The 19,091-nt window shown below is 46.9% G+C and overlaps 1 protein-coding gene across 1 annotated transcript in view; it reads left to right on the forward strand.

Moving 5' to 3' along the window:
* The window catches only part of MAP3K19 (mitogen-activated protein kinase kinase kinase 19), a 253,193-nt gene extending 240,572 nt beyond the window's left edge, over nt 1-12,621 (forward strand). The window contains exon 10 of the mRNA XM_078683369.1: nt 11,392-12,621. Within this exon, the coding sequence (XP_078539495.1) occupies nt 11,392-11,500 (109 nt within the window). The 3' untranslated portion in view covers nt 11,501-12,621. The remainder of the gene's footprint in view (nt 1-11,391) is intronic.
* The last annotated feature ends 6,470 nt before the right edge of the window (nt 12,622-19,091 follow it).

Raw genomic sequence — 19,091 nt, forward strand, 5'->3', positions numbered from 1 at the left:
TGAGTTCCTTAAAAACAGAACCAATATGCCAACACCTCTTTGACTGTTACACAGAACACAGCAGCAAAATGTCTGACACCATTAATCAATATCAAGTGTCCACCTCATCAGTTAGGACAGATTCTGTGTAGAAAAAATGTGGAAGAACCAAATGACACCTCACGGAAACACCACCAACGGGGTAACTGGTATGCAATCTCCAGACAGGACCCCTGTCTCATCATCGGTTGTCATCTGAGTCATAAAAGAAATAGAAAACACGTGTCCAAAACAACAAAACAAGACAGTGTGTGAAAGAGTGGAAGCAGAGAAAGTCTGCTAGTGACAATCAAAAAGTGCATTAAAATCAGCAACCACTTCTCTTCATAATTTTATTCGTAGAGAACTTGGTGCTTGCTGTTAGACTAAAAAGGCTGGTAGCTATTCATGCACACCATAACCTATTGCCATTACCAACATGTTTCACTGCCACATCAATTTTGGCAGATTCATCAGGGCCGCACAGTTTGCTGCCACACCACTGTTGGACACTTGTTTTATATTAACTATAAGCGGCCTGTTTGATCATACCAGCCGCCTAGGAATCTAGAGAGGGGATAAAAGGGTACTCCTATGGTAAGAATCCAGTGTCAGATAGATTGTATATATCAATCGTTATATGTCCAGACGAGCGCGACGCTGCGAAATAATGCAAAGTAGTGCATAGCACGTTTAGCGCTAATTTGGAATACTACACAATGCAAATCTGGGATTTGTGTTGTGTAGTAAATCCTACCCTAATACTTTGCATCACTTTTCTGACACAAACCCAGCGCAAACATCACGCGGAGCTTTAGTAAACCTGGATCTGAAGGTCAAGAAGTATGAGCGAAATTAAGAGTGAATGCAAGTGAGTGAGTGAAAGCCGTTTAAAATTGACTCATACTAATTTTAAACCACCCACGCTGTGCTAATATCGGGAATTGGAATTGATTGCTAATTTTAATCTCGCACTCACCGTGCATCTACGATCCCCCCGGAACTGCTAGGAGCACCAGGGCTCATCGTAGAAATCTGCGCTCAGTGTTTCAGCCTGCCCGCCCTGGTCCGACTCTGTATCCTATACTGTTGAGCGGAGGGCGGGACAGGTACGAGCCAGACACGCCCAGACACCCCGGGACAGTCGAGCGGTTAGCGCTCTAGCCTCTTATCTGAATAGGCTATTTAGCCACTCGTCGGCTCAAGCGCGCAGCGGTTGCACGCAGAGGGGCGCCCAAGCCTGCGCCTAAGACGAGCCAAAGACTAGCCCGTCTGCGCCCGTCCGCGACAGGACGGGGCCAGGGACTATGGCATTCTCCACTATTGTCCTATCACCCGCTCCCAGTACTCCAAGAATGTATAAGGCCCAGGAACTGTTAGGTGTACGAGATTGCCTCCCGAGGGGTTGTAGTAAGCTGACAGATATCAACTTGGAAGGTCCGTTCTCCTGTAACTATTGTAAATTCCAGTTCCATACACTACCTGAGGACATAACCCCGAATGATAGTCAACCTCAACCACTCGAGGGGGAGCCGATGCACTGTAACACCACCCATAGCCACAGGGAAGATACGGGCACCTCTTTAGGGAGTAAGAATCTGCACTGTAACATCAGATCCCTGTCCAAACATTCCACAGAGGTATGGGACCTTATCACCTCTGAAAAACCTGACATATGTTTCCTGACGGAAACATGGTTAAAGCCCCATTCGGTCCCAGCTATAACTTTAGCAATCCAAGCTGGGTATAAAATAGTCAGATTGGATTGGCCCGTCAGAATAGGAGGGGGAATTGCAATTGTCCATAAGCTAGAAATAGACATCTCTGTAATTGAAGGACTATGTACCCCTGAGCTAGAACTTCTGATTTTTAAAATCAAAACCACGCCCAAAGGGAGCAAAAAAGGAGCTCTAGTATACCGCCCCCCCGGTCCATGTACCAATTTCTCCATCCCACTTTTAGAAGCACTGGCTCCTCACGTACAGGAACATGAAGATTTCCTGCTTCTAGGTGACTTCAATGTTCATAGTGACCTAGCAGAATGTAAGGAAGCACAATCCCTATTAGCAGATCTGTCGTCACTGGGATTGAAACAAATCAATAACGGTCCCACACACAAGGCAGGGCACACCCTGGACTTGATCCTGACCAACTCCCCGTTGATCAAATGTCTACCCCCTTCCCAAGTAGATTGGACTGATCATTTTATTATTATTTTATATTCCTATGGCTAACCCCCCCGCCAACCAATCAGATTTCTTAACCTACTAATAGAAGACAATGGTACAAAATGACTCAGGAGTCTTTCAAAGGCAGATATGTTGAACCCACCCTGACCTCTATTGAGAACATTGAGACTGCTATGGCTAAATTTGAAGGGGCAATCGCCAAAGCAGTAAATGATATTGCTCCACTAAAACATTTTAAAACTCGTCCTGCTCAAAAACAAGAAGTCTGTGTAACGAAGTTAGCAGTCCAGTAGCTGGGGTGGGCGGAGTTAGGTGGGCAGAGGGGAAGAGGAGGGGACAGGACAGGAAAGGGCAGTCAGAGTAGGGACAGGGACGAGAGCAGTTGTATGAGAATAAAGCTCTAGTAATAACTCTATACAGCGTCTGTGGTTATTGTAGCTGGACGCTACAGCTGGCGACGAGGGTGGGATCCACTTGAACCCAACCCACAGAACCTCACGAGAGAGCCCTGTCCCCAGGCAGCCTCGAAGAGAAGGAGACGCTGACCAAAAGGACGAAACTACGACCTGCCGCGTGAGGCCGGTAGCAGGTGACCCTGTCCCCCCCCAGCAGTCGAGAGGGACCCCAGAGGGAGCCGAGGCACCAAGCGTCTCAACGCTCGAGGTAGAGGAGACCTTTTCGCGCTAAAACGCGACTTGCGCAGGAAGCGCGCAGTGACCAGCCAGTGCTGCAGGAGCAGAAGCCAGGAGCCTACCCTGACTCTGCCAGACCCCACTGGGGAAGAGAAAGTGCCCCCAGCGTGAAGGACGGCGCCCCACGGAGACCGCCTGCCAAGCGGTGCTGAACGAGCGCTGTTCGCGCCAAAACGGAAGAAAAGCTCACCCCCGATGCGTGAGACATCGCCTGCTAGCCACGCAGTGAACCGGGAGCTCGCCTGAGTCGCGTCTGACCGCTCCGGTGTCCGAGGAGCGTCTGGAGAGGTGCGGAGGGTGAGCTGCCTGAAGAAACCGGCTGCCGGTGAGTGCCAAGGGGAGAATGGAAGCTTGAATGAAATCTTGTGGAACACGAGACTCCCATAGCGGCGGCCATCTTTAAGTCAGGCGACTTCCGGGACATCCTCCCTGGGCAAAATAGAAGCGGCCATTTTGAAGTCAGGCATCAAAAAAAAAAAAGGGGGAAAACAAGCATCGGCCATCGATAAAGAAAGAGAAAGAGAAAACAAGCATTGACAGCTGCAAGAGACAAACAAGCATTGCTAGCCACAAGTGAACAAACCTTGGAAACGCACGCCAGACGCTGACGCAAGAAGCGGACGCCGGCGCCAAATCTCATTGCCAAGATGTCTAACCCTCCCGCGCAGAAGGACGTCAAGGGAGGCACCCACCTGCGAGCACCGGAGCCACTGTCAGTCACGACAGGAAGCAGTATGGGACTAAAATGGCAAGAATGGCTAGAGGACTTCGAGGACTATATTGAAGGGTCCAAAATTGAACCAGACAAGGACAAGATCATAGCCCTTCGCAATCTAGGGGGGCGTGAAATAAGCAAGATTGTACGAGAGATTCCAGCCACAGATGGTGACACCTATGATAAAGTAAGAACTGTTCTAAACAATCGTTTTCTGCATAAGAGAAACGTCGACTATGAGAGACACAAGTTCCACCAGCAGCGCCAGGGAAAGGAAGAACCACTGAGCTCTTTCATACATCGGCTGCGGAGGCAGTCCCAACATTGTGACTTTACCAACTTCTCGCCGGATGCAGCCATCAAATCTCAAATAATCACGGGGTGTCACTCGGAATCGCTGAGACGGCGACTGCTGAGAAAACCACAAGAACTAGCAGAGATCGAAGAAAACTCCCGACTGTATGACCAAGCCGAAGAAAATGCGGCGGAAATCGAAACAGGACCCAGTACCAGCCGTGAACACGCCAACCGCATCACTGAGAGACGGCAGGGACGACAGGACCGGCGCGACAGTGGAAGACGTCACCCGCGAGACCGATCGCTGCGCTCCAAATACTCGCCCCGGCGACGCCCGGACTACAGGAGGAAAGTATCCGAGAGGAGAGATCGCCGACCGGAACGCACGAGACGATGTTTCAGGTGTGGATACGACTACCCTCACATTGACTCCTGCCCTGCCATGGGCCAACGGTGCAGAAAATGTGGACGGTCCAACCACTTTGAGGCCATGTGTGGGGATTACCACAAAGAGAAACGCAACGATGGTGACAGACGGGATGGGTCGCAGCGGCCCTCATGCACAGAGGTCAAGCGTCATCACATCAGAGCAGTTCAAGAAGAGCCTCCTAGATCTCCCACGTCCTCACACTCCAGTCACGACTCCCGGCGCTCCCGATGGGACCGTCGTTCCCCCTCAAGAGACTCAAGATCGTCCTCTTCCAGGCACTCATCCTACACCACCGAATATGTCAACTTTGCTGATCATGATCAGTTCAAACGCTATCCACGCCTCAACATCAAAGTGGGCAACCATGCCGCCAAGTTCATGATGGACAGCGGAGCATCGCTCAACTACATATCTGTTGCCGAACACGACCGTATGGACCCCAAACCACGTTTGCATTTCGCGCCTGTCCGCGTCTACACCTGGATGGCGAAGAAACCCCTCCAGTGCTTGGGCAAATTTGACACCACCCTCACGCATGGCAAGCTCTCCATCCCTGCAGTTATTCATGTAATTAAAGGACCGGAGGCTGACTGTCTTCTGAGCCTCCCCACGGCGGAACGTCTTAGTTGGTGCACATCCTTTTCAACGTCCATGACATCTCGGACTGCGCTGGAAAGTTCCCTTCCCTCTTCCGAGGTTTGGGGAAACTGAAGGGCCGCCAAATCCACCTGCATATCAACGAGAAAATCAAACCAGTGGCTCAACACCCGCGAAGAGTGCCATTTCACTTGCAATCCGCGGTTGAATGTGAACTGCAGGAACTCCTGGACGCCGACATCATTGAGGGCACTGCGGGACCCACTCCATGGGTGTCCCCGGTGGTCATCGTCCCCAAGAAAGGATCTCAAAACAAAGTCCGCCTCTGTGTGGACATGCGTCTGCCGAATACAGCCATTGAGAGGGAGAGACACCCAGGCCCCCTCCTAAGCGACATGATCACGGCCCTCAGCGGGGCGACTGTGTTCTCCAAACTGGACCTGAACAAGGGCTACCACCAGCTCGAGCTAGACGACAGCTCTCGCCCCATCACGACGTTTGCCACCCATCTCGGCCTTTTCCGCTACAAACGTCTCAGCTTTGGCGTCTCATCGGCCGCCGAGATCTTCCAAGAGGCCATACGTCTCGTCATCCACCACATCCCTAACGCTCTTAATTACAGCGATGACATCTTGGTCTACGGTTCGGACGCGCAGGAGCATGACACCGCCCTTGATCGTGTCTGCCTCGCTCTGATGGAAGCTGGGTTAACACTCAACAAGGACAAATGCGAATTTCATCAGTCGACCCTGAAATTTTTCGGACACATCTTCTCGGCGAGTGGCATGAAACCGGACCCGGACAAAATCGCCACGCTCAATAACACCAAGAGTCCGGCAGACATCAACGACCTGCGTTCCTTTCTTGGGATGGCCAGCTACTGTGCCCGCTACATTCGTGACTACGCCACCGTGAGTCACCCTCTGAGGCTCCTCACGAAAGCCGGCGCTCAATTTGTGTGGACCCCGGAGTGTGAGCGTGCCTTCAAGGACATCAAACACGCTGTGGAATCAGCCAAGTGCCTCTCCTATTTCAATCCCATGAGGAAAACGGAAATCACCATGGACGCAAGCCCCGTGGGCCTAGGGGCCATCCTGGCACAGTACGACCATGAGTCGGATCAGAGGAGGATCATCGCCTATGCCAGTCGTAGCCTAACAGACCCTGAGAAAAGGTACTCCCAACCAGAGAAGGAGAGCCTGCCCGTCGTGTGGGCGTGCGAACACTTCCACATCTTTATTTACGGGAAGCACTTCACACTCATAACCGACCATCAGGCACTTGTCACGATCTATGGAAATCCCAAGTGCAAGATGCCTCCCAGGATCGAGAGGTGGGGCCTGCGGCTGCAAGAATACACGTTCTCGATCATTCACAAACCGGGGAAGGATGAGAATCCTGCTGACTATATGTCTCGCCACCCCCGAGACTCATCAGAGACTGCGCCCTCCATTGCGGAGGAATACATCCACTTTGTGGCTACTCATGCTCGTCCACCAGCCATCCCCATGCACGCCATTCGGGAAGCGACCAACCAAGACAGCATCCTACAAGCAGCAATAAAGCGCACTCGAACGAACAGATGGAGATACCACCCGCAGGATGAAGAGGAAAGCCCTGCCGCCAAGAAAGAACTCCAAGCCTTCCGGCATGTCTCCGACGAACTCTCCGTAACTGTTGACGACCTCCTCCTCAGAGATCACAGACTAGTCATACCAGCGACACTGAGACAAGGAGTAATCGACTTGGCCCACGAAGGGCATTGAGGGGTCGTCTCCACCAAAAGAGCACTGAGAGAACGTGTCTGGTTCCCAGCCCTCGACCAGATGGTCGAAGACACATTGAAAGACTGTCACCCGTGTCAACTGACCAGCCACAGCAATCCACCTGCACCCCTACAAATGACCCCATTGCCTGATGGGGTATGGCAAGAAGTTGCCATGGACTTTTATGGCCCCCTGCAATCCGGGAAGTATGTAGTCGTCATCCTGGATGAATACTCCAGATTCCCAGTGGCCCAGTTCATATCATCCACCAGTGCCGCCTGCACCCTCAAGGTACTTGAAGAAGTCTTCGCGACTTGGGGCGTCCCCAGGGTTGTCAAGACGGACAACGGGCCCCCGTTCAATGGTCATGAGTTCAGCGACTTCGCGAAACACATGGACTTTCAACATCGCAAAGTCACGCCACTCTGGCCTCAGGCCAACGGCACTGTGGAAAGATTCATGTCCACCATCAAGAGAACATTCCAACAGGCCACGGCTGAAAGGAAAGATCTTCAGTCAGCATTGAACGAGGTCCTTAGTGCCTACCGGACCACCCCCCACTCTACAACGGGCAAATGCCCTGCGACTCTCATGCTTGGGAGGACAATGAGAAATCGGATCCCCACATGGGACGGAGCCTTGAGAAAACCTCTGTCGGATCAACAACACCGAGACATGGCCATAACGGATCGACACCGCAAGGACAAGATGAAGGAGTATGCGGACCGCAAGCGAAGGGCCCGGTCCCCCTCCCTGAAAGAAGGCGACAGAGTTGTTGTCAAGCAGGAACAACGCCAAAAGACTGATTGTCGTTTCAAAGATGAGCCACTAACAATTACCCAACAAAAGGGCACCATGGTGACAGCAGAATCAGAGACACGAAGAGTCACCCGCAACGCTTCTCATTTCAAGAAGTGCTCTCCTGAAATCCATGAAAGTATACCTGTGGTCCCCACACTTGAAAGCAGGGACAACCCTGAGACTGTCGCACCTGACACCGGATCTTCACCTACAGAAGAACCCTCATCTGAAGTTGTCGTGTCCACACCCGCGAGACCCCGCCGTCACGTGCGGCCTCCCAAGAGACTGATTGCAGAGATGGACTAATCTCTATTTTTTCATTTGTTGCTTTATTAAGAGAGGGGGAGATGTAACGAAGTTAGCAGTCCAGTAGCTGGGGTGGGCGGAGTTAGGTGGGCAGAGGGGAAGAGGAGGGGACAGGACAGGAAAGGGCAGTCAGAGTAGGGACAGGGACGAGAGCAGTTGTATGAGAATAAAGCTCTAGTAATAACTCTATACAGCGTCTGTGGTTATTGTAGCTGGACGCTACAGTCTGGTACTCAGAGCACTTAAGATCATTAAAACAAGCAGCCAGAAAACTCGAAAAGAAATGGAGAATATCCAAACTGGCCGAGGACAAACAATATTATTGGCATTCTCTCACTACATACCATAAAGCCATCCGTGCTGCACGAAAGAACCACATTGCATCCCAGCTTATGACTGAGGGAAACTCTCCCAGAGTGCTTTATCAAATTCTGCAATCCTTCGTGAAACCAATGGCTTGCGAAAGTTCTGAGGTGGCATCGCAGCAACTCTGCGACGACATTTCGCTATTTTTCACCCGAAAAATATACGGAATTTATGATAAAATTATCAGCTCAACTCAATCCTTTGATGGAGGGAAACCGCCTCCTAGGTCGGCAGTAGAGCCAGTTGCAGAAACCCCCTCCACCCACTCCCTCGACATGTTTCCACCTATCTCTTTAGATGAGGTAATATCCTTAATCTCCCGGATTAAGAGTGGTTGCCCAACTGACATCATTCCGGCGAGATTAATGCCCATGATTGCCAATGATCTAGTCCCTGGGATTCAAAAACTGGTTAATCTCTCCCTATACAACAGAGAGGTCCCCAAGGAATGGAAAAGGGCCTTGATCAGACCCATTAGGAAAAACACCACTATCCCATGGACAGAATTTACCAATCTAAGGCCAATATCCCTTCTCCCGTTCTTGGGCAAACTTGTTGAAAAGTATGTCAACCGCCATCTATCCAATTATATTGAATTAGCAGGCGGGTTCGACTATTCTCAATCGGAGTTTAGGCCCAAGCACAGTACCGAGACCACTCTGATGTCAGTCGCAGATGATCTACATATGTATCAGGACAAGGGTTTTTCCGTGATCCTGGTACTATTGGACCTGTCTGCGGCGTTTGACACCGTGTCTCACAACTTCCTCACTACTCGGCTGACCAACATTGGCGTGGAACACAAGGCTCTAGCCTGGTTTAGGAGTTTCTTATCTAACCGGACCCAGCGTGTGACCATGGGGGACTATCGCTCAGAGGAGACGGAGATCTCAAAAGGAGTGCCACAGGGCTCTTGTCTGAGCCCTACCCTTTTTAATATCTATGTGGCACCCCTGGCCAACATCATGAGAACTTATGGCTTCATTCCGGTGTCCTACGCCGACGATACTCAGCTCCTCTTCCCTTTCAAACACCTCACCATCGAGATTAAGAACTCCTTTTCTCAGGGTATGAAGGCTGTGGCACATTGGATGTCCTCCAATTACCTTCAATGCAATGTCGGTAAGACCGAAGTCATGTTGTTTGGAGAAGCTAAACTTCTGTGGACCCCGGACTGGTGGCCACAAGAACTTGGCCCAATCACAGACCCAAAGCAGGTCGTAAAAAATCTAGGAGTTAGATTAGATCAGGAACTCTCATTAAAGCAGCGTTGCAATTACGTTGTGGGCTCGTGCTTCCACGTAATTGGGCTCCTACGGAAAGTATTCCCACTGCTCCCCGACTCAGTCAGAAAAACACTGGTGCAGGCTCTTGTCTTGAGCCGCATAGACTACTGCAATGGCCTGTTTCTGTCCGCTAATGAAGGAGTTCTGGCAAAGCTCCAAGTGGTTCAAAACACTACAGCCCGACTAGTCCTCAATGTCCCTTCCCGAACCCCTTACAAACCTCTGCTGGCAAAACTTCATTGGCTGCCTATAAAACAGAGAACCAAATTCAAAACTTGCTGCATTATTCATAAATGCCTCAACGGTTCTGGTCCTGAATATCTAATAAACAAATTCACCCCCTATATCCCCACACGCTCCCTCAGGTCCAGTGACCAAGGTCTACTATGTGTCCCTCGGACTAAGAAGGCTAGACACGGTGGCAAGACACTGTCTGTGGCTGGACCTTCTCTATGGAACAGTCTCCCTAGAGCCCTCAGACAATGCTCAGAAAATTTATCATTTAGGAAACAACTTAAAACCTTTTTGTTTCAAATCTAGCATATATTCTAGCTAAAACTCCCATACATCTTGCTGTTGTGGCTGCCAAAGCGCGGAGATACTCCTTCGGGAGTCGAATCAAGCGCTATATAAACCCGCAAATAAATAAATAAATAAATAAACCGAATAAGAATGAGTGTAAGGGGCTGTAAGAGAGCGTGCGTGTGATGTTGGAGTCATGTAACATGCCTTCCTGGAAAAAAAATCTGAGCCAAGGGGTCATATGATGTCACTTTGTGTGATATCATTAAGGTCAAAGGGTGTGTGATGTCACTTCTGCTGCCCCTAGCATTTTGGTGTCTACCTGATGGAGGATGGGGAAGGTAGAGAGAAATCATTCCGAGAGGGAAGAAAGAGGAGAGAGATAGGATAAAAGCAAAAAGAGCATGAGACATAGGGAGCTAGGCTTGTTTGGGCATTTTTGCCAGGATTTCTTTTTGTTTCCCAGTCCGGCACTGCACCCAAGTAAGCACTTAATGATGCCGTAAATAAAACAGAAAGTTCTCGTATTGGGGGAACATTTGCTGATCAAATACATTACAGCACTATGGAAGATCAACACTAGGAAGTGCTACTTCATACACAAGTGATTGTAAATAGGGAAACGTCTTCGTAATACCATTTTTTTTTAAGTAGTGCAAAACACAGGTGATAAGTTGCAAATGTGAATCGTTTTAAAACTGAGGGTGGTGGTTGGACCCTCACATAATGGTCACTTGATGATATGAGTTAATTGAAGAGCCTGGCCAGCATCTTACACTTCTCTTATAGTTTAAATATATATATATAATTTCTCAGCTGTGACAATCCATGTTATTCGTTCACTGTATTGTTCGCTTTATTGTACTGTGATTCATTGGATCACCATATTAATATTCGAGATCATCGCTCTTTGTTAAATGTTTCAAAAGTCAAGTGACTGGTGACATGCACTGTAGGGAGCGGAATGGACACCAAAAATGGACTTGTGCAACACTGCTGGTGTGGCTCATGGCGCTGATGGTGACCTTGCCTGACTCGGCCTTACATGTGCTGCTGTGTAAAGCTGGCCACCTATAGGTTACACTTACAAGCAATATTATTTTGTGATACTTTAGGTCTCCCTTTAATTCCCCAACCTTGAAGCCCTGAATAGGCTGTCTGTCAATGTTTGACTTTTATCTTTTTTTGTCCTCACTTTCTTTTGCCTAAGTGCTATAAATGCTGCATTTAGGTGACACATTAACACTAAAAATAAGTGTTCCGACTGCAGAGTTGAATTTGTGAAAACTGGACTGCATTAAACAAAATTAATGCAGAAAACAAAAAGTATAACGTTTATAAACTATCTCAAAATGATGTCTTGTTTATATTTTGAGTTAATTTTATCTTCCTTTTGTTTGTTCTAGGAATCAAAGTGAGCGCCCTTCGGCTTTGCAGCTCCTGCGGCATCCATTTATTAAGCCAAAACAAAAATTAAGTTCATGGACAAAAATTGATCGGCCTAAATTACCATAAGATTTATATATCGATTTTTGCACATAAGAATAGAGGTTGTCAAGAGCAGGCAATTACATTCTCTGAACTAAAACATATTATTCTGTGAATAACCGTGTCAAAAGTATATGGAAGTTAGCATCAAGACTGTATTTGAAACTCGTTTTTACTGAACCTATAAGTGACCGAAGATCTCATCAGCAAACTCACAATGGATTGATGGAATATCTTCTTTACCTAGACCACGTGCCTTGAAATTACTCAGTCACTAAAAATATGCATCTTTACATTGTACTTCCTTGTCTTCATTATATTGTTTATACTCGCACAGTTCTGATAACACACAGACTTTTTCATATTTTGCGAAGATATAAGTGATCTAATGCAATTTGATGACCAAATCGCCCGGTACCATAAAATGGGAGTTTGTATGTTTGTTGTACTGCACTTAGTGTCGCTTAGTTGTTTCATCATAATGTAAAGTACAAAGCTCTCATGAAGGTAAGACCATACAGCCCGTATGGTAATAATCTGTTAAACTAAGCGGTGTATGACAAGGACAATGTAATTTATTTAATAAATTCAGGTGAAGCAAATGGGTTATGGATCATATCATCAAATGGACAGTGACGACAGAAGGAGTTTTCGACTTGAAAGGCATGGGCAACAACAACCAAAATCAACCACTGAGAAGCATTCTATCATTAAAATTTGTTCTACTGCACTTCAGATAGTCTGATGGATGATGTGTTTCAGTTATTTATTTCTCTCAGAATTGAGTTTGAAGATATATAGGTGATTGGATCGATCTCGTATTTGTTAAGGATAAAACTTCAAGGAGCTTACTAGGGGGAGGGTGTGCATTCAGGTCTAATTCAAAATAATATGTCACCTTTCATAAAATTTGAAAAATGTTAAAAGTTGCATTATCTGAGCAATGTATGTTTGACTGTCTGTAGTTATGTAATCAACAATTGTATAGATTGTGTGAAAGATTATAATGTGGAACAAGAAAGATACCATATACTCCGAAAAACCATATGCCTATCAGTGCCTCGATTGTGTGGTTACAAAAATAGAAACATGCAGTGTAATGTAAAATAAACATGTATGACTGTAAATAATATCCCATTTTAAATCCATATATAAGCTAACAGGCCTTTTTTGTTTATTTATCATAGGATGTCCGCACGGAATGGGCATGAAATATTAATACAAATCCATTTAAACAAATGGAGAATCATACAGGCCGCAGTATTACTTTTTACATGCAATTAGTCCCAAATGTGGTAGAAAATATTGCATAAATATAATTCCGTCATGTCACTGTTCACATGTAGTCTGAATAAAAGATGTGTAATATGCATGAAATTGAGATCACCCGCTGTGCAACAATTCTTTGCAGCCTCTTTCCAACAGGCATTAATGGGAGGAAGAGCCTAAGAAGAAAAGAATAAACACAAAATCCACTTTCCTGTACCAACTCCTAAACCAGTTCCATCTGTGGTTTTCTCTCGCACTTCAAAGTTCATTCACAAGGCAACGCTGTACCTTCTGCCATGAAGTCCATCTCCTCTAGCATCCAAGATTCAAATAATTACAGGAGCCTGTGGAAAGCACGATCAAATCTGTTTTTTCCTGAGATAACTTGGGGAATGTTTCAGGGGCCTATCTCCTGAACATGGCCTAGGATTTCCACGTCCAGGATGTTTTCCAAAACAGGGATCTCAAAATAGGTCATCTTATAGGCAGCCTCAACTTGCAGCTTTTTTAACTTTCACATATACAATGAGTGTAGTATGCTTCTGTTCTTATTACTCCTAACCCACTTCACAAATGTTTCAGTCACACTGAATCTTCTGTAGTCCTAGGAGGGGCACCCTTTTAGACATTTCTCTTAATCATTTCTCCAGGGTAGCTATTGCCTTTTCGAGTAAAGGGAAATTGTTTCTTAAAACTCTTTTATTATGATGTATCCATGAATTGGTTTACATATGTTGCACAACAGAGTTGCTAATGGCAAAACTGTTCCACGCAGCAATCAGTACCTTAAGAAATAACTAAATCTAGACAAAACATTAACTAAACAAAAAGGGAGGCACGTAGGAAAAGTACAGGGGGAAATCGTTACTACTGTCAACTTACATAAAAAGCATTCCACGTGCGAGATGCACCTATCTTGCTGTTGCATTGACAATAAAGGTCTTCGGAGTACGCCAGCCTTGAGTGATCCTTCCAGGTTTTGCTTCAATTTCCAATTCATCAAAATTTGATTTTTAGCCACCATTAAATATTCTAAAATCAATAAATGTCCTACCTTATAGGTTCCTTCATTTATCGGTAACCGATACAATAGAATGACTTCCTTCCCTGGTTTGGAGTTAATTCTGACTATCATAATGATCTTACAAAACATGTTTCGCAAAACTGCCAAACCATAGGGCAAGTAGTAAATAAATCTAATAAAATACACTCCTGCTCAGAACATCCTATTAATAGTCCTATTCTATTAGATGTAATTTGAATGTTCTCCATAAGTCTTTTGCCTACTGTGTCCATATTTATTGGGAGGGCTAAACTGCATACATGCGTTTAACCATGATAATTGTGATACGCCCTCCCCCAATACTGTGATCCAATCTGCCCCTATCATTATTTCTATAGTTTTCTGGCATCAGGAGATTAATCAGACCTAATATCTCCAATCAACCTCATTTTACCATTTTTCCATATTCGTTTTATAGCAAGAATTCCATATCTGCTGATTTTTGTCCACTAGAGCACTTTAGCATGGGTCTTTGTGTTTGTAGCCTCACAGTGGTAAATCAGTTTGCAAGCTAAATGCAAACTTTGTATTGTAGGATATTTTTTACAAGCTGCCTTGCAGATTTGAAAGTTAAATGTTTAAATCCTTGTGTTGCTGAAAATTTAGCACAAATATTGTAGTTTTGCCACAGATCTCGACTTTCCGAGTAAACTCAGTCAGAATTGCTTTTGTCCGGTAAGCTTATAGGTCCTACTTTACGTTGCACCTTAAAAGTACTGTGTTCATTCTCCATAATAGAAAAACCTAAAACTACTTTTATAGTGTTAATACATAGCCCCATTTTTCATGTTTCTTCTCTAGACATAACAAATGAATCGGTTATTCATCTCTTAAACTCAAAAAAGGACAATCAAGTGATGTATTTTGCAAGACAGGAATCTAGGGTTTGTTATGAGTTTTAATCCACCCACTGTGTAGTGTCGTGCATGCAATAATGACAGACACTACTTGATATTCAAGGAGCTTTATTAACACACTCCTGCCTCGTCCCTGTCCCTACTCTAACTGACTCTTTCCTGCTCGTGCCCCGCCTCTTCCTCCACCCCATGACTCCACCCACGCCCAGCTACTAGAATGTTCAAAGACATAACATCTCCCCCGTTGTTAACAAAAGAACAAACTAACTTTATTCAACTTCTTCAATCAGTCTTTTAGGTCTGTGAATGTTCCTTCTCGGTCGCAGACTCATACCGCCAACATCCATTTCAGCCTCAGTCTGCTGATCAAGTCTTTGGATTGTGCCCACTTGACTGGGTCCTTGTGTGTCCGGTATGTCTCCATCTTGTTCAAGAGCCTCCTTCAGGCCCGGCGTGCATTTTTGAAAGTGAGACACATTTCTGGTAATCTTTCTCTTGTCAGATGCCGCAGTGACCATGGTGCCCTTTTGTTGGGTGATAACCAACGGTTCGTCTTTGAACCCGCAATCTGTCTTGCGGGATTGTTCTTGTTTGACCACCACACAGTCCCCCATCTGCAAGGAAGGAGACTTGGCTCGCCGTCGATGGTCCGCATATGATTTCATCTTGTTCTTATTGGTGTGATCAGCAAGAGCCACCTCTTAGTGGACATTTGTCGGAGACACAGGTCGCAGAGCACCTTCCCACGTCGGGATTCTGGTTCTGATGGGTCGCCCCAGCATGAGAGTGGCCGGGCACTTTCCTGTGGTGGCATGTGGGGTAGTCCGGTAGGCTCGCAAGACTTCGTTGAGGGCAACTTGCAAGTCCTTCTTTTCAAGCGTGGCTTGTTTGAATGTTTTCTTCAGATTTGCCATGAACCTCTCAAAAGTGCCATTAGCCTGTGGCCACAGAGGCATGACCTTTCGATGTCTGAAGTTAAGGTGTCGTGCAAACTCACTGAACTCCTGGCCATTGAAAGGAGGATCATTGTCCGTTTTGAGTTCCTTTGGGACACCCCAGGCGGCAAACACCTCATCAAGAACTGCGATGGTGCAGGAGGCATTAGTGGAGGGCACAAATTGGGCTGTCGGAAACCTTGAGTACTCATCCATGATAGCCACCACATACTTGCCCGATTGAAGGGGTCCGTAAAAGTCCATGGCTAGTTCTTGCCAGATTCCATTTGGTAGTTTAGTCATTTGAAGCGGGGCCGGGGGTGTTCCATGGCTGACTAGTTGACACTGGGGGCAGTCTTTGACGGTGGCCTACACCATGGTATCAAGCAGCGGGACCCAGACTCGCTCACGGAGATTTCTTTTAGTTGCAACCACTCCCCGGTGACCTTCATGAGCCAGGTTAATGACTCCTTGTCGTAACTGCCTCGGGATGACAATCCGATGGTCTCTCAGGAGGAGCCCCTCCGAGGTGGCAGATAGCTCTTCACAGATGTGTCTGAACGCCTGCATTTCTTGGCGGACCTGAGGATCGGTCTGCTCCTCCTCACTGTCGTGTCTCCATCGATGGGTGCGCAGTCGGCGCATGATTTTCTGAAGAACTCCATCTTGGGCAGTGGCTTCCTGGATTTCCTCTAAGGGAATGGTCAGAGGTCGGGCTGATCCTACTACAAAATGAATGTATTCTTCAGCAATTGACGGAGGCGAAGCCTGGGATTCCTGAGGGTGTCGGGACATGTAGCCTGCCGGATTCTCCCCTTTCCCCGGTTTGTGTATGATTGTGTATGTGTATTCCTGTAGGCGCAGGCCCCAACGTTCTATCCTAGGTGGCATTTTGGCATTAGGGTGGCCAAATATGGTGACCAACGCCTGATGATCTGTTATCATGGTGAAATGCTTGCCATAGATGAAGACGTGAAAGAGCTCACAAGCCCAGACAACTGCAAGACTCTCCTTCTCTGGTTGAGAATAGGCCTTTTCTGTTTCAGTCAAACTGCGACTGGGGTAGGCCACGATGTGCCGTTGATCATTGTCTTTGTCATACTGGGCCAAGATGGCACCCAGACCTACTGGACTGGCATCCACTGTTATTTCAGTCTTTCTTTTGGGGCTAAAGTATGCCAGATTGTCTGCAGCCTCAACCGCCTGTTTGATTTCCCGGAAGGCCCTCTCACATTGGGAACTCCACACAAAAGGTTGTCCTTGCTTGGTGAGAGCTCTCAGGGGATGGCTGATGGTGGCATAGTCTTTGATATATCTGGCACAATAGCTCGCCATGCCCAGAAAGGAACAAATGTCACTGACATCTTGGGGACTCTTGGTGGCGTTGAGTGCAGTCACTTTCTCCGGGTCAGGCCTCATGCCGGCTCCCGAAAACACATGGCCAAAGAACTTGAGAGTGGATTGGTGGAACTCACACTTATCTTTATTGAGAGTCAAGTTGGCCTCCAGAAGAGCATGGCATACTCGATCCAGCGCCTTATCATGCTCCTGCGTGTTTGACCCATATACCAGGATGTCATCACTGTAATTCAGCGAGTTGGGTATGTGTCTGATGGTCTGCCGAATCATTTCCTGAAAGATTTCAGCTGCTGATGAAATGCCGAAACATACAGCTAGATTCATCAAATACCCGTTTTGCGAGTCTTTAATAGCGATTCATAAGGAATCGCTATTAAGGACTTGCAAAACGGGATTCATGTAGGAATTGCAAAAAATATTGCGATTCCTACATCTTCCTTATTTGCGATTAGGAAATTGCTAATCGCAAATAAGGAATAACTCCCCATTCATTCCTATGGGCCTAAAGGCCCATAGGAATGAATGGGGAGTTATTCCTTATTTGCGAATAGCAATTTGCTAATCGCAAATAAGATTGCGATTTCAAGGGTGCCAGGGGTGTCCAAAGCACACCCTGTAGCACCCCTGAAATGTAAACTACATTAGTGTTGCGCACACACATGTCCAAAGGACATGTGTGTGTAACATGCAACTTAGAAAAATGCATTTAAATCCATTTTTCTAAGTTTTCGCTATTTACCACGAGGTTTGACCTCGCGGTAAATAGCGCCCCAAAATTGCGATTTCGCAATTTTAAAATGGATAATGAATTGCATTTAAGGAATCTCAAATAGAGATTCCTTAAATGCAATTCCTCGCAAATGTGCGAATTCTTTATTAGCGAATTTTGCATTTGGGGTGATGAATCCCAAATGCAAAAATTGCACTCGCAAAGGGCCAGATTCTCAGAATCTGGCCCTTTGCGAGCGCAATTAAGCTTGATGAATCTGGCTGTTAGTCTCTTGTATCTAAACAAACCTAAATGTGTAGCGAAAGTCGTTATATATCTTGATTTCTCATGGAGTTCCAGCTGGTGATAGCCCTTGTTCAGATCAAGTTTGGAAAATACTCGGGCTCCATTCAAGGCGGTTATCATGTCACTCAGGTGGGGTCCTGGGTGACGCTCTCTCTCTATGGCAGTATTGGGAAGTCTCATGTCTACACATAGGCGCACTTTGTCTGGAGTGCCTTTCTTTGGGACTATGACAACAGGAGACACCCATGGCGTAGGACCATCTGTCTTTTCGATAATGTCAGTTTGTAACAGCTCCTGAATTTCCTCCTCCACCGCTTGCTGAAGATGAAAAGGCACTCGTCGAGGGTGTTGAGCCACAGGGCGCACTTGATCATTGATGTGGAGGCGGATCTGGCATTTGTTCATTTTGACTAGCCCAGTAAATAATTTGGGGAACTTGCGGATTAAGTCCGGATCATCACTGACTCTGTAAAGGGTCTCCACCAGGCGGAGACGTTCCGCCGTCGGCAGGCTGAGGAGGCACTCCGCCTCGGGACCTTCAATGACATGGATATATGCTGTCACCGATTTGTCTTCGTGTGTGAGAATTGTTTCGAATTTGTCCAAGCATGGAAGTGGTTTCTTCGCCATCCAGGTGAAAACTCTTACGTGTGCTGGGCTCAGGTGAGGTGGTGATTTTATCTTGTTATATTCTGTCACGGGCATGTAGTTCACAGATGCCCCACTGTCAAGCATGAACTGTGTCGCATGAGTCCCCACTTTTATGTCCAATGGAGGATACCTTTTTAGTTGATCAGGGTCGGATACCATGCAGACATATTCATCAGTATAATTAGACTCTGCCGACGCCGATCTGGACTCTCTCGGCAGTGATCGTTTCGGTGACCTTCTGGTCCACTGAGATTCACGAGAGTCTCGGCTGGAGCGGGACGATCCAGAGGATGACATCGCCCGGTCTTGCACCACTTTGGCGTGGTGTCTTCTGGGGTCAGACTGCCGCCTGTTCGTTTCACCTCTCCTTTCTTTGTTATATGTTCCACACATTGCTTCAAAGTGGTTCTTGCGCCCACACTTGTGACACTGTTGACCCATCGCTGGACAGACGTCTGAATGCGGATAA

Source organism: Lissotriton helveticus, chromosome 3_1 (genome assembly GCF_964261635.1).
Source record: "Lissotriton helveticus chromosome 3_1, aLisHel1.1, whole genome shotgun sequence".
Classification (NCBI taxonomy): Eukaryota; Metazoa; Chordata; class Amphibia; order Caudata; family Salamandridae; genus Lissotriton; species Lissotriton helveticus.